Source organism: Lepus europaeus, chromosome 11 (genome assembly GCF_033115175.1).
Source record: "Lepus europaeus isolate LE1 chromosome 11, mLepTim1.pri, whole genome shotgun sequence".
Taxonomy (NCBI): domain Eukaryota; kingdom Metazoa; phylum Chordata; class Mammalia; order Lagomorpha; family Leporidae; genus Lepus; species Lepus europaeus.
In genome coordinates this window covers 60508784-60535138 of record NC_084837.1, presented here as the reverse complement: position 1 = coordinate 60535138, position 26355 = coordinate 60508784, and the positions used below count along the sequence as shown (strand labels likewise).

The 26355-nt window shown below is 39.1% G+C and overlaps 1 protein-coding gene across 1 annotated transcript in view; it reads right to left on the bottom strand.

The window, feature by feature from the left end:
• The window catches only part of SPRED1 (sprouty related EVH1 domain containing 1), a 121293-nt gene that overhangs the window by 35768 nt on the left and 59170 nt on the right, over positions 1 to 26355 (bottom strand). The window contains exon 2 of the mRNA XM_062205598.1: positions 24298 to 24472. Coding sequence (XP_062061582.1) covers positions 24298 to 24472 — 175 coding nt within the window. The remainder of the gene's footprint in view (positions 1 to 24297; positions 24473 to 26355) is intronic.

Below are 26355 nucleotides of genomic sequence, written 5' to 3'. Positions count from 1 at the left end.
TTAGGGACAGAAGCATTCTTAAAAATTACTGAATTTGGCCGCGCCGCAGCTCAATAGGCTAATCTTCTGCCTGCGGCGCCAGCACACCGGGTTCTAGTCCCGGTCGGGGCACCAGATTCTGTCCCGGTTGCCCCTCTTCCAGGCCAGCCCTCTGATATCGCCCAGGAAGGCAGTAGAGGATGGCCCAAGTCCTTGGGCCCGGCACCCGCATGGGAGACCAGGAGAAGCACCTGGCTCCTGGCTTTGGATCAGTGTGATGCGCCGGCCACAGCGCGCCAGCCGTGGTGGCCCTTGGAGGGTGAACCAACAGCAAAAGCAAGACCTTTCTCTCTGTCTCTCTCTTTCACTGTCCACTCTGCCTGTCCAAAAAAAAAAAAAAAAAAAAAAATTACTGAATTCTGCTGCTTCCCTTTCATTGCCCCTCCTCAGCTATAATAGAATGTGTTCCAACTTTACCCTATGTGGTGTTTACTATATTAATTTTATATTTTCAGAGAGCAGTGTTATTAATATTAATGAACACATAAAAACCAAAGTTCCATGTTTATCATGATAGTGACTGGCATAGTTAGCAAAGTGTATAAAACAGCAATTACATCTTTGTCAAACTGTAAGTAACCAATCCAATATTACCTGGTAAATAATTTACTATGAGAAATAAGGTAAAAGAGTCAATTATTTCTGTCCAATAGGGAGTTACACTCATTGTTTAAAAAGAGTTTAAGCTATCTAGGAAGGGGGAGTGTGCTTACAAATTCTGTTCATTCTCCAAATGCCCATAAAGATCAGGCCAAAGTCACAAGCCCAGAGGTCTATCTAGGCCTCCCATATGGGTGGCAGGAACTCAATTACTTATTCACCACTGCCTCCCAGGGTCTGCATTAGCAGGAAGCTGGGATCAGCCGGCAGCGCAAAGAACCAAACCTAGGCAGTTGATGTGGGTGTCTTAAGCACTAGGCTGTACAGTGGCTCTGAGGAGACAATCAGTCTGCTACCAGTGTAAAATAAAAGGTTTCCTCTGGCCCAGCCTTGGCCATCGTGGCCATTTGAGCACAGCCTCTAGGTCTGAAGCGGCGACTGCAATCTTCTAGAATACAAGACCTACTCTTAGAGTTCTTTTGTAGCACAACATTTGGAACTAAAGGAAACAAATAATCCCAAATCCTGTTAAGATTATGCTAAACAACTGCCTGAACACATTAAAAATACTAAATGTACAGTTGTTAAACCTGAAATACACCTGTAAGTCCAATTAATAGATGAAGAAAATTCTTTCTTGGATTAAGTAGTTCTGGAAGCATGTGAATTTCATCAGGTCTCCATGGTAACTTTGAGGACATCCATAAATTAGAGAGTAAAAATAAATTTATAAGTAGATCAATCTCCTCATCCCCATTTCCATCCAAAAGATAGTTTAAGTATAAGCAAGCATGTAAACAGTTATTGTAAAACAAGTATTAAATGTCTGAGAATCAATAAGAATACTTACAAAGAATATATTGCCAAAGTAATTTGACAAGAATAAACCTTAACTGATCCTTTAAGAAAATGAGTGGTTAACAAAGAACAAATTAAAGAGTTATACTAAAAAATATATAATGAAAAAAATTTTAAGATTTATCTGAAAGGCACAGTGACACATACACACACACAGAGAGAGAAAGAGAAAGAGAGAGAGAAGGAGAGGGAGAGGGAGAGGGAGAGAGAGAGAGAGAGAGAAATAAAGAGATCTTCCACCCACTCGTTCACTCCCCAAATAGTCACAATGGCTGGGGCTGGACAAGGCTAAAGCCAGGAGCCTGGAACTCCATCCCAGACAGCACTGGAAACAGAACAGCTGGAATTTGAACCAGCACTCTAATACACAATCCTGTGATGAAATTTTAAACTAGAAAAAGCTACAAAAATTCAAGAGCACATAAATACTTACCTGACTCTACAAAAAAAAAAAAAAAAGACTTTTGCACACCAATGTATCTGATCAGGTTTGAGTCAAATATAATTGTTGTAAACAGGCTACATCCAGCTTTAGGAAGGTAACTACAGTAATAAAGAAGTAAAAAACACAATTATGTAGATGTGTTTGGTAAACCAGCTTTGTACTGCAATACAGAGCTAAGTTGATTAGTCCAAATTCTGTTCTAGCTAAATATTTTTAAAACCACAGATATTAAGAAGATCTTAAACATCTTTCAATCCACTGAATTTGTTCTGTTTTTATTCTTTCTTAAGATTAAATGGACTTTAAATTTAAAAATTTATAGATAAATAGGTGAATTGCTGGAGTTTAAGGAAAATTATACTGTTAGTATAAATTTATTAAAATCTGATATAGATGAAGGGAGAGATGACAAATGGTTTCCCTATAATAATAGGCTAACAGTTAAAAGGCAGTGTGTGGGGGAGGGCAAGAAGAAAGGCGGTTGATGAGAATTAATATTAATATGAGCAAAAATAAAATGATTAAGGTGTGAAAAATAGAAGGGGCAGGGAACAGGACACACTTCCCAAGAATGAAGAAAAATGTTAGTACTGTGTAAGAAGAATTTGGTATAATAATTAGTTGAGCTTGTGGGCTTTGCAGCTAGGACCAGCTGGGTCTCATCCAGTCTCTACCATTTTCTATCCAGTTTTCTGAGAATTAAATAAGGTAATACTTGAAATACTCAAAATAGTGCCCCAAACAAAGTAAACCTTATTAAATACTGGCTGTGATGGTAAATATTGGTTGTGATGGTGCTGTTGGATACCAGGTGATGCCACTGGCCCATAGCAGTTTAGCTGACATGAGAGGCTGGGAAGTTATTATTTACAAGAAGATATTTTTAATACAATTTGCGAGAGGGAATAGTACAAATGATAAATACAGGTATATGATTTTAAAGAGTTTTTGTGAATCATTTCTGGAGAATTTGCTAATGGATTCTAAAGATAGTAAAAATGCTTCAATCTCCAGTGTTTTTCTTTCATCAGAAACAAATTCTAGGGTAAGAATTTATAAGGGAAAAAGAGTAGGACTGTGGTCACTAAATAACTAAAACTTGTAAAGACGTATTCCAAGTTATTTTGGGAAATATAGAGCAAAACTCCCATCATAGGATTCCTGTACTGTTTGCTAGAAGCATTTAAAATAGACTAAGCCAAAAACAGGTATGAGTGTATTTTTGTTTCACTAATAACTAATAATTTGGGAGAGGAGAGTAAAATTAAACCTATGCTTTTAAACTACTATGTACTTTATTATGCTCGCGACCTTACAAGTAGTTAATTACATGTTTACAAATAGTATTATTAAAGCAGTAGTATGGTTGGTAACTACATATAAAAGTTTAGTAATTTTAATCCAATGAAAAATCATTTCATTTTTGAAAAAAAATCCAAATTCAAAACAAGTTACCTGACAATCAATGGAAAAAAAGTAAAATGAACTCACTATCCAACTTAAAATCTTAAAAAGGAATACAATAAACTGGAGCAATATAAATAAAAATAAATAACATTCTGAAGAAGAAAGAATTCTTTCTTTTCCCCTAGTTACACATTTGTTTATTAGAATATTATGGCTGGGGGAGGGGGCTGGTGCTGTGGAGCAGCAGGTTAATGCCCTGGCCTGAAGCGCCAGCATCCATATGGGCGCTGGTTCCAGACCTGGCTGCTCCACTTCCTATCCAGCTCTCTGCTATGGCCTGGCAAAGCAGAAGATGGCCCAAGGTCTTGAGTCCCTGCACCCACATAGGAGATCTGGAGGAAGCTCTTGGCTCCTGGCTTCAGATTGGCGCAGCTCTGGCCCTTGCAGCCAATTGATGGAAGACCTCTCTCTCTGTCTCTCCTCTCTCTGTGTAACTCTTTCAAATAAATAAATAAATCTTTAAAAAAATTAATAAAAAAAGAATATTATAGCTGTGGCCAGCGCCGTGGCGCACTAGGTTAATCCTCTGCCTGCAGCACCAGCATCCCATATGGGTACTGGTTCTAGTCCCGGCTGCTCCTCTTCCAATCCAGCTCGCTGCTGTGGCCTGGGAAAGCAGTAGAGATGGCCCAGATGCTTGGGCCCCTGCACCTGAATGGCAGATCAGGAGGCACCTGGCTCCTGGCTTCAGATTGGCACAGCTCCGGCCATTGTGGCCAACTGGGGAGTGAACCAACGGAAGGAAGACCTTTCTCTCTGTCTCTCTCTCTCACTGTCTGTAACTCTACCTCTCAAATAAATAAATAAAAATCTTAAAAAAAAATAAAAAGAATATGATGGCTAACAACTGGCATTGCAATGCAGTAGGTTGGGGCACCGCTTATAATGCTGGCATCCCATGTTCGGACGTAGCTGCTCTGCTTCAGATCCAGGACCTGCTACACACATGGGAGATCCAGATGGAATTTCTGGCTTCTGGCTTTGGCTTGACCTAGTCCTGGCTGTTGTGGCCATTTGGAGAGTGAACCAGAGGATGAAAAATGTTTTTCTCTCCCTATTTCTGCCTCTCTTTGTCATTCTGCCTTTCAAATAAATCTTTAAAAAATGAATATGGATCACTACTCTAGTTAATGCATTATTTTCATTTTTAACAGCTTTTAACTGACCAAGGAGACCAGTTTCATGCTGACGCTTCTGTCTTTTCAAGATTATTCCATCTCTGGATGGAGTGAGTACTCCTTTCCTGACACAACATGTCATGTGAGTATATCCCAGGAAACGATGCAAGGAATAGAACTATGGTGAAATATCAGATTAAGTAAAATTGAGAAATAATCTACAAAAAAACTGCACAGTAATCTTTGAATAAGTTTATGTTTTCAAAGAATGAGGAACTATTCCATTTTAAAAACTAAAGAGATATGATACATAAATGCTATATGATCTTTTACTGAAGAGAAAAAATATGAAATGAAAATTATGTAAGTGTTGGCAAACTGGAATGTGTACTATAGATTAAAGTATTGTATTTATGTTCAACTTCCTAAATATAACTCAACTGTGATTTTTGTAATAGAATATCCACGTTCTTAGGAAAAAAACACTCAAGTATAAAGTGGTAAAAGACAGGCTTCACGCAACTTATTTCACATAGGTAAAGAAAATAAGAGGGAGCAAACAAGTGAATGAGTGAATGAGTGATTGTGTCTATATGTGTGTACTAGGGAGGTAGACAGAAAGAGAAAACCAATGTGGCAAATGACCCAAACTGGAGAATTGAGTTCTTGGTGCTATTCTTGCCAAAAATGCATTCTTTGCAAAGACCAGTGAAATAGATTAACAGGAAAAAAAAGTAGAAATACAAATAAACCATTTTAGAAATGAAAAGAGAGACAAAACTGACAGCATGACAAAGATTTAAAAAGTAACAAAGAATATACTGAAAAGCTCTGGAACTCTCAATTGGACCTAACTTTTTTCTTTTTTCTTTTTTTTTTAAAGATTTATTCATCTATTTGAAAGAGTTACACAGAGAGAGAAGAGGCAGTGAGAGAAAGAAAGGTCTTCCATCCGATGGTTCACTTCCCAATTGGCCACAATGGCTGGAGCTGTGCCAATCTGAAGCCAGGAGCCAGGAGTTTCCTCCAGGTCTCCCATGTGGGTGCAGAGGCCCAAAGACTTGGGCCATCTTCTACTGCTTTCCCAGGCCATAGTAGAGAGCTGGATCGGAAGTGGAGCAGCCGGGTCTCGAACCAGCACCCATATGGGATGCCGGTGCTTCAGGCCAGGGCGTTAACCTGCTGTGCCATAGTGCTGGCCCCAGAAATAGGGGATTTTCTATGAAGAAAGGTTTACTTCAAAAGATTGAAAAGTAAAATAAAGGCATTAGAGATTAATTACCATTTTAAAAATTGAACAAGTAGAAAGTAGAAAATAAGAATGAATGGGGATGAGGGAATCGGACGAGAGATAAATTAAGATTCCATCAACTTCTCTATGAGAAGTACTAAAAACAAATCAAACACTAGGGGCGGGCAAGATCAGTCTTTGTAGAGTCTGTAGGGGTTTGCTAGCAGTAAAAGGAGGGTAACGTCAAACTGACTCCTGTTTAGGTTACTTCTCTAACTTCTGATGGCCACAATGAAGAATAATACAAAAGTCCTTGATCTAGCCCCCCCTGCCATTGCTGGAAGCCAGGCGACCCCATGGCTCCAACCCTATCCTAATGGGATTCAATGCTCCTACTTCCCTGCCCACTCTCCCCCTACCCCAGCAAAGTTTTAAAGGACCTGTCCTGAACACGTGGCTCTCTTTCTCTCCATCTCCTGATCTCTCTCCCTCTCTCTTGATCTATTTTCTCTCCATCTCTCTGTCTCTCTCTTTTGATCTCTTACGCTCTCCTTCCCCCTCTTTTCCTTCTTCGCCCCTTCCCTCCAGCCTGTCGAGTTTCCCCCAATAAACCCTTGCACATTAAAAAAAAAAAACACTCTTGATACAGCAACAGTAATACTCCTATTTCTTGATATGGCTCTTTCCAAGTACCCACAAGCTGCTAGATTTCAGAATTGCCAGAAAAAAAAAGTAAGCTTAGACGGTTTTCTTTTCCTTCAACTGAGTATACATAATATGGAGAGGAGCCCACAGAAATTTGATGGAATTAATCTCAATGAACTAACGATTTAACAGCCATCAATATTTACAAATAAATTTATACACAATACCTATATAACAAAAACCATTTAGAAAAACAAGGATATTAAAAAAAAAGATAGGTCTTCAGACTCTGACAGCTGAAGTAGACATAAAAAGGATACATGAGATCTGAACACTTTAAAGAATAAGGTTAAATTTCATATGCAAATTTAAAATAACAGTGAATTGAATGCCTCTGAAAAGTCCAAGGATATTAAAAAGGAGGAAAGGTCTCAATAACTGAAGTTCCTATTTGAGGAAATTAGAAGAAAGAACAAAATAAATCCAAAGCAAGCAAAAAAAAATATACAAAAAGAAAAACCAATGAAACAAAAAGCTTGTTTAAAAAAAGAAGTGGTCAGTAAAGCCAATACATTGTTAGTTAGACAAATTAAAAGAACAAAAACATAAATTACCAATTACAGGAATGAAACAAAGGATACTGCTAAAGATCCTGCAGCCTTTAAAATAATAAAGTTATTAAGAATTTTATATGCATAAATTACAACTTAAAAATAGACCAATTATTCAAAAATCAAATTGTCAAAACTCAACCAAGATAAATTAGATAACCATTAAAGAAAATTAATTTGTAATTTAAAATTTTTTGAAAAGAACTCTCTAAACATGTAATGGTTTCACTAAAGAATAACAGAAAACAGAATATATTTGTGTGTGTGTGTTTGTGTGTCCTAAAAAAGCAAACTACAAAGCCGGCGCCGCAGCTCACTAGGCTAATCCTCCGCCTTGCGGCACCGGCACACCGGGTTCTAGTCCCGGTCGGGGCACTGATCCTGTCCCGGTTGCCCCTCTTCCAGGCCAGCTCTCTGCTGTGGCCCGGGAGTGCAGTGGAGGATGGCCCAAGTCCTTGGGCCCTGCACCCGCATGGGAGACCAGGAGAAGCACCTGGCTCCTGCCATCGGATCAGCGCAGTGCACCAGCCACAGCGCGCCAGCCGCGGCGGCCATTGGAGGGTGAACCAACGGCAAAAAGGAAGACCTTTCTCTCTCTCTCTACTGTCCACTCTGCCTGTCAAAAAAAAAAAAAAAAAAAAAAAAAAAAGCAAACTACAGACCAGTATCTCTTGTGAACTTAAATGCAAAGTTCCTCAAAAAAACCTTAGCTACTCAAATCCAACAATATATAAAAAGATTACATACTGTGACCTAATGGGATTCAGGTACACAAGGCTGGTTCAACATTTAAAAATAAATAAATGTAATAAATTGTATTAATGGGCAAGGATGTAATCATATCAATTAACAGAAAAAAAATGTGTGACAAACTTCAATCCTATTCAGGATAAAAATTTATTGGCAAGTTGGAAATAAAAGGGAAATATCTCAATTTGATAAGGAATTTATGCAACAAATTATCCAGCTTACATGAAACTAAAAACTCAAACTCTGGATGTAATTCCATTAAGACAAAGAACAACACAAGAATATCTGCCATTATTACTCTATTCAACATAAAATTGAATGTTCTAGCCATTGTAATAATGGAAGAAAAAGAAAGGTTATTCATACTGAAAATGAAGAACTAAAGCTATTAATATTTGCAGATGACATGACAGTTTACATTAAAAAAAAATCATAGGGAATTTACAAAACAAAACAAAAACAAAAAAACCCTCAGGCTACCATTGTGGCATAGCAGGTAAAGCCACCACTTTTGACACCAGCATCCCATGATGAGCAACAGTTTAAGTCCCAGTTGATTTACTTCCAATCCAGCTCCCTGCTAATAGCCTGAGAGAGCAGCTGAGGATGGCAGCTCTGCCACCCAGTAGGAGACCCACAGATGAAGCTCCTGACACCTGGCTTTGGCCTGGCTCAGCCCTGGCCATTGCAGCCACTTGGGAAGCAAATCAATGGATGGAAGTTTTCTAACTCTTTCAAACAAAATAAATAAATCTTAACAACAATAAAAACAACAAAAAAAAAACCCTTTCAATTCAATAAGGTAACAGGTACAAAATCAACATATGAAAATTAACTGTATTTCTATGTACATACAATCTAAAAGCAGTAACCAAAATTAAAAATACAATAGTACTTAAAATTGCTCCAAAGAAAACTTAACACTTATGTATACAAACACTTAGGCTAGTAAAACACTTAGGATCTGAGTGCTGAAGACCACAAAATGCTAATGAAAGAATTCAAAAACCTAAGTAGAGACTCAGTATATTCACAGATTAGAAAAGTCATCACAGATCATGTATTTAATTCTTATAGTGACTATCAAAATCCCAATAAGTAAATTTTTAGTGGACACAGACAAGAATAATGTAAAATTTATATGAAGGGCACAAGTTTTAGGAGAGCTGAAAGAATAAGAAAATAAGAGAGGAATCACTTTATCTAGTATTAGATCTTATTATTATAACTACAGTAATTCAGTGTATGATCTTGGCAGAGGGACAGACAGATAAAGCTATAGACCAAACAGAGAACCTACACAAATATGCTTGACTGACTTTTAGCAAGAGCATAAAATTAATTCAAGAAAGAAAGAACAACCTTTTAGATAAATGGTGCTAGAAGAACTGAACATCCACAGGCAAACAAAAACAAAAACAAAAAAACCTGAATTAAGTATCATACTTTATACAAAAATAAACTGAAATGGACTATGGGATTAAATATAAAATGTAAAACCAGACACCTTATAGAAAAAATACCCTTCAAGGTCTACAGCTATGCAGAGTTTTGGGATTTAAGAATAAAAGTATGAACCATGCAAAGACAAACTGATAAAATGGACTTTATCAAAATTTACAACTGTTCGGTAAAAGATCCTGTTAAGAGCATGAAAGGTAGGCTGAGTTGGGTAGCTGCTTAAGAACCCTCCATTCCACTGAGGAGAGCCTTGCGCTAATGCACATCCTGGGAGGCAGCAGATGATGGCTTAAGTATTTGGGTCCCTGCCACCCACGTAAAAGATTCAGATGGAATTCCAGGCTCCTGGTTTTGGTCTGGTCCATCCCTGCTTGTCAGAGAATTTGGGGAGTCAACCATCAGATGGAAAAATCTCTGTCTCTCACACAAAATAAAAATTTCTAAGAAAACCACAATGAGGTATCATTACATATCCAGCAGAAGGATTTTAATATAAAATGATGACTACATAAAATGCTGGCAGGGTCATTTACAAAACTGAGGTACTGATGGTGGCAAGGAATCTTGCTTTAACTACTCTGAAAAGCTTGACGGTTTCTTTGAAAACTGAACACACAACTACCATACAACCCAGCAAGTGCATTTTGGGTCATGTTTGCAGAAAACAACAATACTCATAGCAGCCTTATTTCCAATAGCCATGCATTGCACACAGCCTAGATACTATCCCTCAGTGAGTCAATAGTTAACCAAACTGTGGTACATACCTATCACAGATTGTTATAAACAATAAAATGGAACAGGGGCCAGCGTTGCGGCATAGCAGTGCCAGCATCCCATATGGGTGTCAGTTCGAAACCCGGCTACTCCACTTCCTATCCAGCCCTCTGCTATGGCCTGGGAAAGCAGTGGAAGATGGCCCAAGTCCTTGGGTCCCTGCACCCATGTAGGAGACCCGGAAGAAGCTCCTGGCTCCTAGCTTTGGATTGGTGAAGTTCCGGCCATTGCGGCCATCTGGGCAGTGAACCAGCAGATGGAAACCCTCTCTCTCTCTGTCTCTCCTCTCTCTTTGTAATTCTGACTTTCAAATAAATAAATGCATCTTAAAAAAAAAAATAGAACAAATCTGAGATTCTCAACAATCTGGATGAACCCTAAGGAAATTATGCTGAATATAAGAATCAAATCTTAGAAGATGACTTATTTATGATTCTTTTTAAAAAATATTTTTGAGGGGCCGGCGCCATGGCACACTAGGTTGGTTAATCCTCCACCTGCGGCACCAGCATCCCATATGAGTTCCAGTCCCAGTTGCCCTTCTTTCAATCCAGCTCTCTGCTATGGCCTGGGAAAGCAGTAGTAGATGGCCCCTGCACCCACACAGGAGACAGGGAAGAAGCACCTGGCTCCCGGCTTTGGATCAGCGCAGCGCCGGCCACTGTGGCCATCTGGGGAGAGAACCAACGGAAGGAAGACCTTTCTCTCTGTCTCTCCCTCTCCCAGTCTGTAACTTTACCTCTCAGATAAATAATAGAATCTTTAAAAAAAAAATAATTTATATAAGAATAAGGGGAAACTCATTCCTCCCTAAAATTGTTAAAGCTAATTAATTGGGGGAAATAATGTTAGCAGATATTAAACCCTACATCAAAGTCACAATGATTTCAAAGTTGTAATATTCACCTAAGAATCAAAAGACAAGTAGAATTGAAAAAGAAGTGCTGTGGACTGCATACTATCCTCCAGCCTCATCATTCATATGTTGAAAGATCTAAAATCAAAGTGACCTGGAGATCAGACCTATTAGAAACTGAAAAGTCAAATGAGGTCACAAATGTAGGGCACTAAACTATAGGGCTGGTGCCCTTGTAATTAAGAGTAAAGACACAAGAGCTCTCTCTATAGGCCATGTGAGGACACAGTGAGAAAGTGACACTCCACAAGTCAGGAAGATAGCCTGTACCATAAACAGAAACAATCAACATCTTGATCTTGGATTTCCCAGCCTCCAGAACAGTGAGAAGGTAAAATTCTGTTGTGTAAATCATATTTTGTTAAGAAAGCCAATGCAGACTACATCAGGAAATCTAGCACATATAAAGTACTCCAACAGTGAGCCATCTAACAATCAATCAACTAAAAGTATGGCACATTCAAATTATAATTCAGATTCTAATAAAATAAAAGTAGTGAAGGAATATCTGGAAATGCCAGCAATAATTTAAGGTCAAAGAGTTTGGATTTTGATTTAGCTGTAACACTTTAACAGCAATTGGAATGTAATGGAAAGGATGAGAAATACATTATAAAACATATTGCTATCAAGTATAAAAGAGTAAGATGAAGCCATGAGGATGCTGATGAACCTGTACAAATGAATATAAACCAGTATAGGGGCCGGCACTGTGGAGCAGCAGGTTAACATCCTGGCCTTAAGCGCTAGCATCCCATATGGGTGCCGGTTCGAGATCCGGCTGTTCCTCTTCAAATCCAGCTTTCTGCTATGGCCTGGGAAAGCAGAAGATGGCCCAAGTCCTTGGGCCTCTGCACCCGCGTGGGAGACCGGAGGAAGATCTTAGCTCCTGGCTTCAAATCAGCTTCGGATCAGCTTCTGGCCATTGTGGCCAATTGGGGAGTGAACCAGCGGATGGAAGACGTCTCTCTCTCTCTCTCTCTGCCTCTCCTTTTCTCTCTCTGTAACTCTGACTTTCAAATAAATAAGTAAATCTTTAAAATAAAAAAAAGTATAAATTGCTAACTCACTAACATATGTAATAATTAGTTTATAACAACAAATAATAATTAGTTTTAACGAATAATTAACTAAAGATGCCAGCGCTGCGGCTCAGTAGGCTAATCCTCCGCCTTGCGGCGTCGGCACACCGGGTTCTAGTCCCGGTCGGGGCACCGATCCTGTCCCGGTTGCCCCTCTTCCAGGCCAGCTCTCTGCTGTGGCCTGGGAAGACAGTGGAGGATGGCCCAAGTCCTTGGGCCCTGCACCCCATGGGAGACCAGGATAAGCACCTGGCTCCTGCCATCGGAACAGCGCAGTGCGCCAGCCACAGCGCGCCTACTGCGGCGGCCATTGGAGAGTGAACCAACAGCAAAAAGGAAGACCTTTCTCTCTGTCTCCCTCTACTGTCCACTCTGCCTGTCCAAAAAAAAAAATAATAATAATTAACTAAAGAGGAAATGAGATCATGAAGAACGTTCTGAAGAAAAGTGAAAGTGTTAAGGTGAAATCATGTGCAAATAAAAATAAAGGCCACCAAGAGGGTAATTTGGGATATATGGTAAATCTTAATTTTTGTAAACAAGCTACTAGAAGGCTCCTAAATCTGTTAATAGGTAGGCAGGGTACCCCATACCCCAAAGGAATGTTGGCAATGTTGAACTACTGATACTGTTACAAAACAACTTTTAGAAAAAAGTCACAAAATTTGTGGTTGTACAGAAACTGATTAACAGTACATTTATGGGACTGGAGCTGTGGCATAGTGGGTAAAGCAGCTGCCTACAATGCCAGCATCCCATATGGGCACTGGTTCAAGTCCTGGCTGCTCCACTTCCAATCCAGCTCTCTGCTGTGGCCTGGGGAAGCAGAAGATGGCCCAAGTCTTGGGCCCCTGCACCTGCGTGGGATCCCTGGAGGAAGCTCCTGGCTCCTGGCTTTGGATCTGCCCAGCTCTGGCTGCTGTGACCAATTGAGTAGTGAACCAATGGTTGGGAAGATCTCTCTCTCTCTCTCTCTCTGCTTTGCCTCTCCTTTTCTCTCTGTATAACTCTGACTTTCAAATGAATAAATAATTTTTTTAATAAAAAAGTACATTTAATACCTTTGCAACTGACTAACTTGTAATTTGATAAGCTTTCAGCATTACTGCATTCAGCATTTCTCCCAATTTCAGTTCTTCACAGGAAAATTGGCCTGTCCAAAGTACCTTCTCTAACCAAAGCTTTACAATTTTTTTTTATCTGTAACAATAAAACGGAAAACTGTTCCTGTCACTATTGTTTCCTGAGTACAACCAAACTGTCTTACCTATAGTCCCTAACACACAAACTTTTTTTAAAAAAATTTTTATTTTAGAGGAGAGGAGAGGGGAGGAGAGGGGAGGGGAGGGGAGGGGAGGGGAGGGGAGGGGGAAAGGAGAGGAGAGGAGAGGAGAGGAGAGGCAAAGAGAGAGAGAGGGAGAGAGAGAGGTCCTCCATCTGATGGTTCACTTCCCAATTGGCCACAATGACCGGATCTGCACCGATTTGAAGCCAGAAGCCAGGAGCTTCTTCCAGGTCTCCCACACGGGTGCAGGGGCCCAAGGATTTGGGCCATCTTCTACTGCTTTCCCAGACCATAGCAGAGAGCTGGATTGGAAGAGGAGCAGCTGGGACTAGAACCAGTGCCCATATGGGATGCCGGCACTTCAGGCCAGGGCATTAACCCGCTGCACCATAGCGCCGGCCCCAACATAAACTCTTAATATGCTGTTTTATAGTTCCATTTACATTCATGTAAAAAGGGGGCATTTTCTTAGTGTTCAATGCATGGTGCTTTTAATAAATCATGAGTATGGAACACTATAACAAAAAGGCAAAAAGATAAAGATGAAGGAGGTCTCTGTGTTGAGAGAAGGAGACTGAACTCTCAGAAATGACTGGGGAAGTTTTAAGAACTATTTTATTATTTGAAAGGCAAAGTGACAGAGAAGGAACGACAGAGAGAGAAAACTTTCATTCACTGGTTCACTCCCCAAATGGTTGCAAGCCCTGTAGGTAGGCTTGTACAAAGTCAGGAAGTAGCAGGGGCTCAAGCCACATGCCACATGGGTGGCAGAGGCTCAAGCACATGGGCCATCTTTTGTTGCTTTCCCAAGTACAACTAGCAGTGAATTGGATCTGCAGTGGGGTAGCTGTGACTTGGTGCTTTGATATGGGATGCCAGCATCATAGGGAACAGCTTAACCTTAACAACACCTACTCCAATTGTGGAATTTTTAAGAAGTACCAGACTAAAACTTTTTAGAAAGTTCTTTGTATATATATATATATATATATATATATATATATATATATATATATATATAAAAAGATATGAGAAGGAGTTAGGTGAAACTGGGCAATGAAAAGATTAGGAGGCTTACTTGCAGTTAACTCATGCAAGATAGGAGGGGAGGGGGAATGAAAAGGATGAATAGAATCAAGAATGAAAAGGACCTTCCTGAATAAATTGAAGAATCACAAATCACAAATAATTACAGATTTCTCACTACTGTTGAGGTACATTTTGATAGCACTAATCAAATTCAAAATCTTATATAGTTTAGTATAAGTACTTAACTAAATATATAATTTCATTCTATTTTAAGTATACTTAAGATTTCAGAGTCTAAACATATAAATTAAAATATATGGTTTTATTCTTATAAATCATGTTCACACAAACAGCATCAACTTTCTCAGCAATGCCTTCTATGGCCACTCTAAAGTTGAACCAACCTCCCCACAAAAACCCCCTACACTCCTTTCCCTGATTTTTCCCCTTATTAATGTAATATTTACCCTCACTAAAATGGATATTCCTTTAAAACTGAAATTTCCATGTAATGGAAAATTATAAATTTCCAGTATATAGCACACAGTAGCTGTCTAACAAATAATATGTTATATGAACGAATTTAAGACTCACCTTTAAAAGGGAGTGTTAAAAAGGAAATGTTGCAAGATTCAATTATATTGCTTTACTACAAAGCAAGACAAAAATTCAGCCACATGTCTTCTGCTAAAAACATAAATGAGAAAGTTGTTGAAGAGACTTATGGGGAAAATTTACAATAAATTAAAAAAGAAAGCAGTAATGATTAAAAGATATTAAAGCCAGAAAGGATCTATTGAAAGTAGGAGAAAATTGGAGACAGAAAGTAATACAGAAGGCATGAAATTGAAGAGCAGTAGGAGAAGAGTAAAAACGAAAAGGCAGGAAATTATAAAATACTTTAAAATGAACTGTTTTGGGTAACAACCAGATCTAGGAAAGCAGCTGGCTGAAATGAAGACCAGAAGGTCAAGACTGCAAAGAAAAGTAGCCAAGAGCACTGATGAAGTTCAGATGTAGAAAACCTGGTTATGGGAAGGAATTGCTTAAGTCAACAAACGAAAATGAAAGCTACAGCACGTTGATCTGAACAGAACACAGTGTGAACACATAGATTTATATATGTGGGTGACAGAGTAACAATTTACAAGGGGAATAAGGAACAACAAAAATGCTGCTGAATTACCTCTACTTCTACTCTCACCCTTTTCCTAACTCTATGATATTCTGAGGAATAGAACTCCTATTTTTCAAGAGACAAAATTATTAGGGAGGGTGAACCCCAAGTAAAAGCTAGTTAAGACAATATGTTTTTAGTGGAGGAATACTTCTATAAAAGAATTGAGGCTTCACAATGGAATGACTTATGGAGGCACAGCAGAGAAGTTAAGCAGAAAACTTCTGCTCTATACTTTCCTAATGTTCAACCTAAGGCAGAAAGATGTCCCCACGGTCTTTTAAGGTGGTGAGTTTCAGCTTTAACAAAGCTACTGCTATAATAATATAATTATTTTCTTCTTAGAAAATAAATATCCTGGGACCAGCCCTGTGAGACAGTGGGTTAAGCTGCCATCTGCAGCACCAGCATTCCATATGGCACCAGTTCAAGTCCTGACTGCTACACTTCAATCCAGCTCCCTGTTAATGCACCTGGGAAAGCTGCAGAAGATAGTCCAAATACTTGGATGCCTATACCCACATGGGAGGTTCCTGGCTCCTGGCTTCAGCCTGGCCCAGCCTTGGCCATTAAGGCCATTTGGGGAGTGAACCAGTGGATTGGAATATCTTTCTTTGCCTCTGCATCTCCCTCTCTATAACTCTGCTTTTCAAATACATAAATCTTTAAAAGAAAAAAAATTATAATTTTGTTCTAGACTCCAATAAACAAAAGAAACCCCAGTTATTTTTTTCTGAAGATTTTATTTATTTAAGAGGTAGTATTATAGACAGAGAGAGGGAGAGATAAGAAGAGAAAGGTCTTCCACCTGCTGGTTCTCTCTCCAAATGGCTGCAACGGCTGGAGCTGAGCCAATCTGAAGCTAGGAGCTAGGAGCCAGGAGTTTCTTCCAGGTCTCTCATGCAGGTAGCAAGGTCCCAAGCATTTGGGCCATCCTCTACTGCTTTCCCAGGCCATAGCAAAGAGCTGGATCAAAGAACAGCACCTATTTGGCTTAGCCTACTACGCCATAGCACCAGTCCCCACTTAATGATTTATTTAAAAAAAACATTTATTTGGAAGAGTTACAGAGAGAGAGGCATAGCAGGTAAATCCGACTCCCAGGACACTGGCACCCCATATAGGTACCAGTTCAAGTGTTCCGATCTGATCCAGCTCCCTGCTGAGGCCCCTGGGAAAGCAGAGGAAGATGGCCCAAGTGCTTGGTCCTCTGCACCCATGTGGGAGATCTGGATGAAGCTCCTTGCACCTGGCTTCGGCCTGGCCCAGCCCTGGCCATTGTGACTATTTAGGGAATGAACCAGCGGATTGGACGACCTCCTTGTCTCTTGCTCTCTCTGTAACTCTGCCTTTCAAATAAGTAAAAAAAAAAATTTAAAAACAAAACAAACAAGGAGCTAAATTTGAAGTGGAACAGCTAGGACACTAACTGGCACCCACATGGGATGCCAGCACTGCAGGCAGTGAGTGGCTTTACCAGCTACACAACACCACCAGCCCCAAGAAACACCATTTAAAAATGTATTTCTTTTCTCTGTGTCTTTGGAAAATTAATAATAATAATTCTTTTTAATTTCCTCTAAAAGTCACTATTTTTGAATACTATTAACTACTATTTTAAAAACACTTTAATTACATAAACATTTCATCTACAACCTAATTATAATTTATCCTGAAAATAACTCCTTAATCTCTTTGGTAACTTTAAAATATATATATATATATATATATATATAATTTATTTATTTATTTGAAAGGCAGAGTCACAAAGAGAGGGAAAGACAGAGAGATCTTCCATCTGCTGGTTTGCTTCCCAACTGCCAGCAACAGCCGGGCCTGGGCCAGCCCACAACAGAAGTCAGGAATTCCTTCTGGGTCTCCCATGTTGGTGGTAGGAACGCAAACACTGCATCATCTGCTGCATCCCAGGAGCATCAGCAGGAAGCTGGATACAAGCACGGGGTAGCTGGGACTGCAACGAGGCACTCTCATACTTGATGCCGGTGTCCCAAGAGGCGGCTTAACATGCTATCTCACACCAGTCCCTGGCTACTTCTAAGCTAGAAATGTTCCTTGTTTTTCCTTTCCTCATTTCAAAATTTCCCTTTTTAAGTCTTAAGTTTATAATGGTAGTTATATTATAACCTTACTTTGTCTTGTGCCATGGAACATCCTAAGTAATTCAGGTGTGTAATCCTTCTGTGTCTTTCTATTTAGCCCACTCCATCTTTTGTCAACTGCTTGCCCATGATATTCTTTTTTCTGTTGTTTTAAAGAGTTAATAATTTATTTTAGAGTCAGAGTCATAGACAGATAGAGGGATCTTCCATCTACTGGTTCACCACCCATATGGCTGCAGTGGCCAGAGCTGGGAAGCCAGGAGCCAGGAACTTCTTCCAAGTCTCCCATGCAGGTACAGGGGCTCAAGCACTTGGGCCATCTTCTACTGTTTTCCCAGGCCTTAGCAGAAGAGCTACTTTAGATCCTCATGACAATTATAATTCAGTTTTAAGTTTACATATTGTATACAAACCAGTCAAAATATAATCTATACATATGGTAAACATTTTAATAAAATGTAAGAAACATCACATTTACAGGGAAGACTAGTGTATCTGATGAAAACTAAATGTAAAAAAGAAAGTTTCTATCATGGGGGATGTGTAAATTCTGTGTAAAAATTACTTAAAACAGGGCCGGCACCGTGGCTCACTTGGCTAATCCTCCGCCTGCGGCACCAGAATCCCATATGGGCACCGGGTTCTAGTCCCAGTTGCCCCTCTTCCAGTCCAGCTCTGCTGTGGCCCGGGAAGGCAGTGGAGGATGGCCCAAGTGCTTGGGTACCTGCACCCATGTGGAAGACCAGGAAGAGGCACCTGGCTTCTGGCTTCAGATCGGCATAGCTCCAGCCGTGGCGGCCATTTGGGGGGTGAACCAAAGGAAGGAAGACCTTACTCTCTGTCTCCCCCTCTCACTGTCTGTAACTCTACCTGTCAAATAAATAAATAAATAAATATTTTTAAAAAATTACTTAAAACAACAGTTAAATTTCAGAAGGAATTTCATAAAAAATATGTACTTCAGGGAGCTAGTGCTGTGGCATACTGGATTAAAGCCTCTCAGCTGCGATGCTGGCATCCTATATGGGCACTGGCTCCGGTCCCAGCTGTTCCACTTCTGATCCAGCTCCCTGCTAATATGCCTGGGAAAACATCAGAGGATGGCCCAAGTGCTTGAGCCCCGCACCCATGTGGGAGACCTGTATGAAGCTCCTGGCTTCTGCTAGGTCCCGCTCCAGCCATTGCAGCCAGCTGGGGAGTAACCAACAGATGGAAGATCTTTGTCTCTCCCTCTCTAACTCTTTCAAATAAATAAACAAATCTAAAAAAAATGCTCCAAGGAAATAAATATTTATGTTAAAAGACTAAAGGAAGAAAACAGAACTATAAACACACCAAAGGAAAGAGATAAAACAGGCGTGTTCTAAAAATCTTTCCTTGATAAGGGTTATTTCCATCCCCAAGTCTAAGAAGGTAATACTTTCATTTTCTTAGGCTGTAACACCAAAGCCTTGTGTTTCTTTCAAATTCTTAATCATCAATAAAGCATGAAAGCAAATTATGTTCCAAACCTTTTTTCCTCAGGCACACAGAGAAAAAGAACATTTACCAAACAACTAGTCTAGAGGCTCCAACTACTTTAACCCATTCATGGCAAAAAGGTTGAGAATCTCTAATTTGGAGTAACATACAGATAAGCCAGGAAACAACACTCTCCTCTCCTTTGTAGATATAACAAAACATTTTATAGGTAAGCATTACAGGAAATAATCATTTCTGATCACTTTGATAAAGTGAATGAGTGAATACCAACCTAATTATACAAACTAATGCCTTCTTGAAAAAGTCCTGGTGGGGCCGCCGCCTGCAGTGCCGGCATCCCATATTGGGTGCCAATTAGAGTCCTGGCTGCTCCACTTTTGAACCAGCTCTCTGCTGTGGCCTAGGAAAGCAGTGGAAGATGGTCCAGGCCCTTGGGCCCCTGCACCCACATAGGAGACCCAGAATAAGCTCCTGGCTCCTGGCTTGGGATTGCGTAGCTCCAGCCATTGCAGCCAACTGGGAATGAACCAGTAGATGGAAGACCTCTCTCTCCCTCTCTCTCTGTGTAACTCTTTCAAATAAATAAATAAATCTTTAAAAAAAAAAAAAGAAAGAAAGAAAGTCCTGGTGGAGACTGATTCCAGAGCCACCCATGTATAAATAAAACTCAAGGATTTTCAAGCCCCTTATATAAAATGGCATAGTGTTTGCAAATGACCTATGTATACCCTCCCATAAACTTCAAATCATCTCTGGATTACTTACAATATCTTACATAACAAATGCTATGTAAATAGTTGTCATTTGTATTGTTTAAGGAATAATTACCAAAAAAAAAAAAAAAGGTTTCCATATACCTACAATGTTTTTCAAATATTTTCAATCCATTTGTGAGATCAGTAGATGTGGAGCTGCTATATAATGTTACCATTGTGATATGTAACAAGACCTATTTTTGGTGAAAATAACTATAAATAAAGGCTGGAAAAGCCTTTTGCCAAAGTGTTCCCTTCATCATCAAGAAAAGCCTTCTTCTTCTTCACTACTGCTACCAGTATTCTGACTTGAAAACATTCTTTAAAATATTATCCAGTGTGCTTTATTTGCCACACAAGTGGCTGGCCATCTGTACCTCTTCTTACTCTATATATTTCTTAAAGGACAGGGACAGGTGTTTGGCCTAATGATTAAGTTGCTTAGGATGTCTGTGTCCCACAATGGGAATTCCTGGGTTCAATTCCCACCTCTGGTTCCTGACTTCAGCTTCCTGCTAATGCAGACTTTGGGAGGCAGTGGTGATGGCTTAACTAGGTAAATCTCTGCCAGCCATGTGGAAGACCTACAGTGAGTTGGCTTCTGGTATCAGCCTCTGTCTCTGTCACTTCAGGTATTTAAGAAGGAATCAGGAAATGGGAGTAGCTTTCTCTTGCTCACTCAAAATAAATAAATAAATAAAAATAAAAATAAATAAAAACAAACAAACCAAAAAACCTATAGGGCCACTAATGTGGTGTAAAAGGTTAGGCTGCTGCCTATAGCATTGGTATCTCATATGTGTGCCAGTTCACGTCATGGTTGCTTCTCTTCTGATTCAGCTCCCTGCTAAAGTGCCTTGGAAAGCAATGAAACACAGCCCAAATTCTTGTGTCACTGCACTCACGTGACACCCAGATGAACTCCTGACTTTGGCAGGGCCCAGCTCTAGCCATTGCAGCCAGCTAGGGAATGAATCAGAAGATGGAAGACCTCACTCCCTCTCTCCCTCTCCAACTCTGCCTTCAAATAAATAAAATCTTTAAAAAATAGTTTTAAAAAGGCACAAGTCTACAATTTTATTCATGAGATGTGAAGACAAAAATCACACTTCTAGAACTCACCTAAGCTAGAAGATTCTAAGATATGTCCCCCAAGCAAAATGGCTATGGAATAGCTTTTCAGCAACTATCTTTTACATAATTAACTATTATATAGGATTAGCAAATAAAAGAAACCTGCTATTTATTTGCAACGAACCTGATAGACTTAAGACTCTGTAGTCAGAGTATCTCTTTCAAAAAAGAATCAAGAAACTAGAAGCCTGAACTAACTGATAAGAATACCTATGGAAACACACATTAATGGGTCCAAAGTACAGTGATAACAAGAAAGAATACATCTAGTTCAATTTTATTACCATTCTCTTCAGAATTAGTCTTGCTCATACATGTATTACCCAGCAGAGTGGGCTAATTAATCTGCTTATTTCAATGTCACTGTCTCATTTGTCTTTACAAGACTGCTCATTTTCCAATTATATTCATTAGTTGCTACATCTAACTTTGATCATATAAATGTCCATAATCTGGAATGCTTTACTATAGCTAAACCCTCTAAGAAATAGAGCAATTCTCCAACTGAAAGTAATTTTTCTTTTATGCCTACACTGTAATGCTTTGTATCTTTGCTACATAGTAAGTTTTTTCAAGGAGAAATGGTTAAGTCAAACAATAGATGATTCCTGGCCCATACTTCTGGCAAAAGAACCTATCTTCCTGTTAATGTATCATAATTCTACACCCTGTCATAGGGAATACCTTTGTGCTCATCTGTGTTGCAGGTTTATTTTCACTAGCACTATGTTAAAGTCACACTCTGCAAATCACCTAATACATCAGTCTGAGTTATCACTGACCAGCCTTACTCCTACTAACACAGATTTGGTCCTTTAATTAACCTAAACTGTTAATCTCCATTAATATATTGAGAATTCTGTTTCAATAATTCTTCCCCTCTATTTCACATCCAGGACATCTCTGCCTTGTTCTTATACATATTTTCTAGGAAGCATTTTTCTCCAAAACTAACTCCACAACTGACTTCTCTCCTCTCCTTTTCTAATTACTAAAAAGAAGTTTCAATATTAACACTTTAGATCCTCAGAATTTTTTATCAAAGCCAGAACTACCTTTAAATATTTTAATTTTTTAAAAGATGACATGTTGAATTTATTATATTCACTTTTGACTTTGTGGTTTCCTGCAATACTAAAAGGCTCATTATAGTCAAATTTATTAAGTATGTACACATGGTACAACATGTATAACACAGGAGTGAATCATGTACTTACAAAACTAAAGCTAAAAGGCTTTCAAGATGATTTGGGATAGCTCTCCCTTTAAGTGAGGAAGAAATGGGGGCAGAGACAAGTAACTTTCTAATTAAAATGGGAAACAGCCATATGTCTCAGCAGTTAAGACACCACATCAGCTATTAAGAGTCCTTGGGTTCAAGTCCCTGCTCTGTTTCTAAACCAGCTTCCTGCTAAGGCACATCTTGGGAAGCAGCAGGTGATGTACTCGGGTCTCTGCCACTCACGTGGGAGACCTACAGAGATTTCCAGGCTGCTCACCTCACACCAGCCTGCCATGGCTGTTGCAGGCATTTGAAGTGTAACCATCAGATGTAAGATTTTTCTGTCTATGTGTCCCTACCTGTCTCTCCCTCTCTGTTGCTCTGCTTTTCAAATAAATCAATTTAAAAACTAAAAAATTCTGTGAAATTATTTACCAGTGGAAAAAAAAAATCAAGAAACCAAGACCAAAAACTATAATAGTGCATCCAGCAATTAAGTCTTGTCTTGGGATGGCCACATTCCCTGTCACAGTGCCAGTTCAAGTCCCATCTGCTCTACTTCTGATTTTCCTGCTAATGTGCCAGGAAGAGAGAAGATGATATTTAGGTTCCAATCATGCACATAAGAGACCCTGAGAGTTCCTGGCTCTTGATTTCAGTCTGGCCCAGCCCTGGCTATTGTGGATATTTGGGAAGTGAACCACCAATGGAATAAGTCATCTCTCTCTGCCTTTCAAATAAATAAATAACCTTTTTTTAAAAAAAAAGCAAGTTGTACTCAAAATACTAATGTCAAAAGAATTATTTAGGACTTAAAACACATTTCTAAGAGAGAAAATAGATGCTAAATGGGTTTATAAACTGCTACACAAATACATATTTAAAGGAATTTGTGTATTTGCAAGCGTCTTACAGATTTTCATTTTACTTGTAAATGTATGCTTTCCATTCCCTTGTTGAAGAAATAACATTATTAATCCAGCTTTTCAGATCTAACAGTTATTTTGGGTCAATGACTTAAAGGAAAAAGAATTTTCCACACTAAACAGAGGTAAGCAAGTAACAGTATTGGAAGATGTGTCAAAATTAGGTTTACCATTTGGTAGCATATAGGCATAGATTAACATGAAGAATGAAGACACAGAGCTCGAAAGCAGGAGTCTTACACAGGAATCAATTTTCCTGTAAGAGGCCAGATATTTACCACTTTATTTCAACTCTTTCATCACTATCACTGCAGTGTCAAAGCAGACATAGACCAAAACATAAAGGACCTTGCCTAGGTTCCAGTAAAATTTTATTTATGAACACTAAAATTTGAATTTCACATAATTTTTATAAGCCAAAATTTTTCTTCTTTGATTTTTTTCCATTTAAAATATAAAAACCATTCTTAACCCACTGGCATCCCTGAGTTTGGCCTATAGACTGAGATTTGCTAATCCTAAGGAGTGGTGGGAGAACGGAGGCAGGGTACACCTAGTTTAACAACTAAGAGGACCATATGTGAATGCTCCTACATTAAACCCAAATGGAGGGGCCAGTGCTGTGGTGCAGCAGGTTAATGCCCTGGCCTGAAGTGCCAGCATCCTGTATGGGTGCTGGTTCGAGACCTGCTGCTCCACTTCTGATCCAACTTTCTGCTTTGGCCTAGGAAAGCAGTAGAAGATGGCCCAAGTCCTTGAGCCCCTGCACCGACGTGGGAGACCCGGAAGCAGCTCCTAGATCCTGGCTTCGGATTGGCACAGCTCCAGCCATTGCAGCCAATTGGGGAGTGAACCATTGGATGGAAGACCTCTCTCTCTCTCTGCCTCTCCTGTCTCTGTGTAACTCTTTCAAATAAATAAATAAATCTTTAAAAAATAAAAACCCAAATGGAAAAGAAGCAATCCCCTCAACCCCAACATGTCCCACAATGAAGAAAATATTATATTTCATCATCTCAAACATAAAAATAGCTCCAAAACTAAAATCACTGATTTATGGGCAAAAGTGATTCTATGAAGAAAAATGCACTAATTATAATTTTAAATAGGTAAGCTATTTTGTAGAAAGTATCCTAAAATTATAGCAATAGACACATAATTCATTACCATTTTGTCCCTGAGTCGTTCTCCACGGATAAAAAAGTCAGCACAGCCATTCTCTTCCTGATGAGGGACTTTGAAGACAGTGACGCTGCTTAGTCCACTCCCTCCAAGTGGTAACCAGCCACCGCTTGAGTCATCTCGGGTCATCACCACAGCTCGCACTCGTGCATAACTATTACTAAAACAGATGCAAAGATCAGGAATTAGCTTTTCCATAAACAAAAAACAGTGAAACTGTCAGTGTTGTCTGAGAAACCAAAGACTACATTAGTTAATATATACAGTGACTAAAGTGTTTACTATTTTCATGACAGTCCACAGAAAATAATACACTTGAAAGAGGTCAAAGCCCATAAACGAACAAACCGTAAAGGTTATCCTTTATTTTGAAGGCTAACCTTGAAATAAAAGATTACAGAACTCTTCCTTATATTCATCTTTTCAATAGTTCAAGCACATTTGATTACCACGAAATGAGTTGTGAAAGATCCCAAAGACAAAGCTGTCAAACTACAGAGGCCACCACCAAACCTGTCTATATATGTTGTCTTGCTGCAATATTATAACAAGGACAAATTACTGCAATGTTTTAGCACATTTAATTTAAGTGAGGCATATGAACTCTAATGGTTCTGCAATATATGATAAATAAAATACTGAAACAAGCATACTTAGATGTCACTATTTTTATTCTATTAACTGGGAATCTAAATCATTTAAATGGTCTGTTTATAAAATCTAGAAAATGTGCTTTATGTACTAAATGATCGATATGACATCTAAGCATTTAGTTCTAAAATTTTTAATCATTAATGAAATATTCTCTGAAAATAGTATACCTTGCTGACTTCTTAGAAAATTATATTGAACGTAACATAAACTTCTCCTGGTTAATAATAATGATGATGAATTTAAATTCTATGTAACATTTCTGTGCTTCCTAGTACGTCTCTGTATCTTCTTGGTTTCCAGTTATCATTTCTGTTGTCATTGTGCTTGTCTGAAAGCTCCCTATTGTTTTAACTTTACCTGTTTATTTATACTAGTGAAGTTTACATTACTTTATAATATCATGCACTGATTTTAAATATGCCAAATTCTACAAATTCTAACAAATGGAAACATTCATTATTATCATCTGAATGGTTGTGTCTTCATAAAACCCTTATGCTGAAATCCTAAATCACAATCAGGTGCTATCAAGAGATAGATTCCTGCCATGTGACTAGTGCTCTTATGAAAGAGACCATAGGAAAGCTAGATCATTCTCCCCAGTGAGGCCACAGCTAAAAACATACCATCTATGAACTAGACGGGGGGCCCTTACCAGACACCAAGTCTACTAACACTTAGATCCTCGATTTCCCAAGTTCCAGATCTGTAAGAAATAAATTTCGGGGTGGGGGGGATGGCAATGTAGTGTAGCAGGTTGAGCTGCTGCCATCCCACATAGGTGCCAGTTCAAGACTTGCTGCTCCACTTCCAATCCAGCTCCCTGCTAATGGCCTGCGAAAGGAGCAGAATAGGGCCCAAGTGCTTAGGTACCTGCCACTCACATCAGAGACCTGGAAGAAGCTGCGGGCTTCAGCCGGGCTTAGCCTCAGCTGTGGTGGCCATTTTGGGAGTGAATCACTGGATGGAAGATCTCTCTTTTTGTTTCTCTCTCTCCCTCCCTCCTTCTTTCTCTGTGTGTGTGCCTAACCCTGCCTCTCAAGTAAAATAAATCTTCTAAAAAAATAAGAAATTTCTGTTGTTTTATAAACTCTACTGTTTGTATTAGTTTGTTACAGCAGCTCAAACACACTAAGACACACATACAATCAACATGATAAACAAGATGTGGACCATTTTCATCACACCAGAAAATTCCCTTATGCTGCCTTTCCATCAGAAATTTGTTCTTTTTTAACACATAGTTTTGCCTGGTTTTGGCCCTCACACAAATGCAATTAAATAGAATTACCACTTGCACCCTTTTTGTAAAAGTTCTTCTGCACACTAAGTCATTTTGTGTATAAAAAGTTCATTCTTTTTTAAAATCACAGAACAGTCCTCTAATTG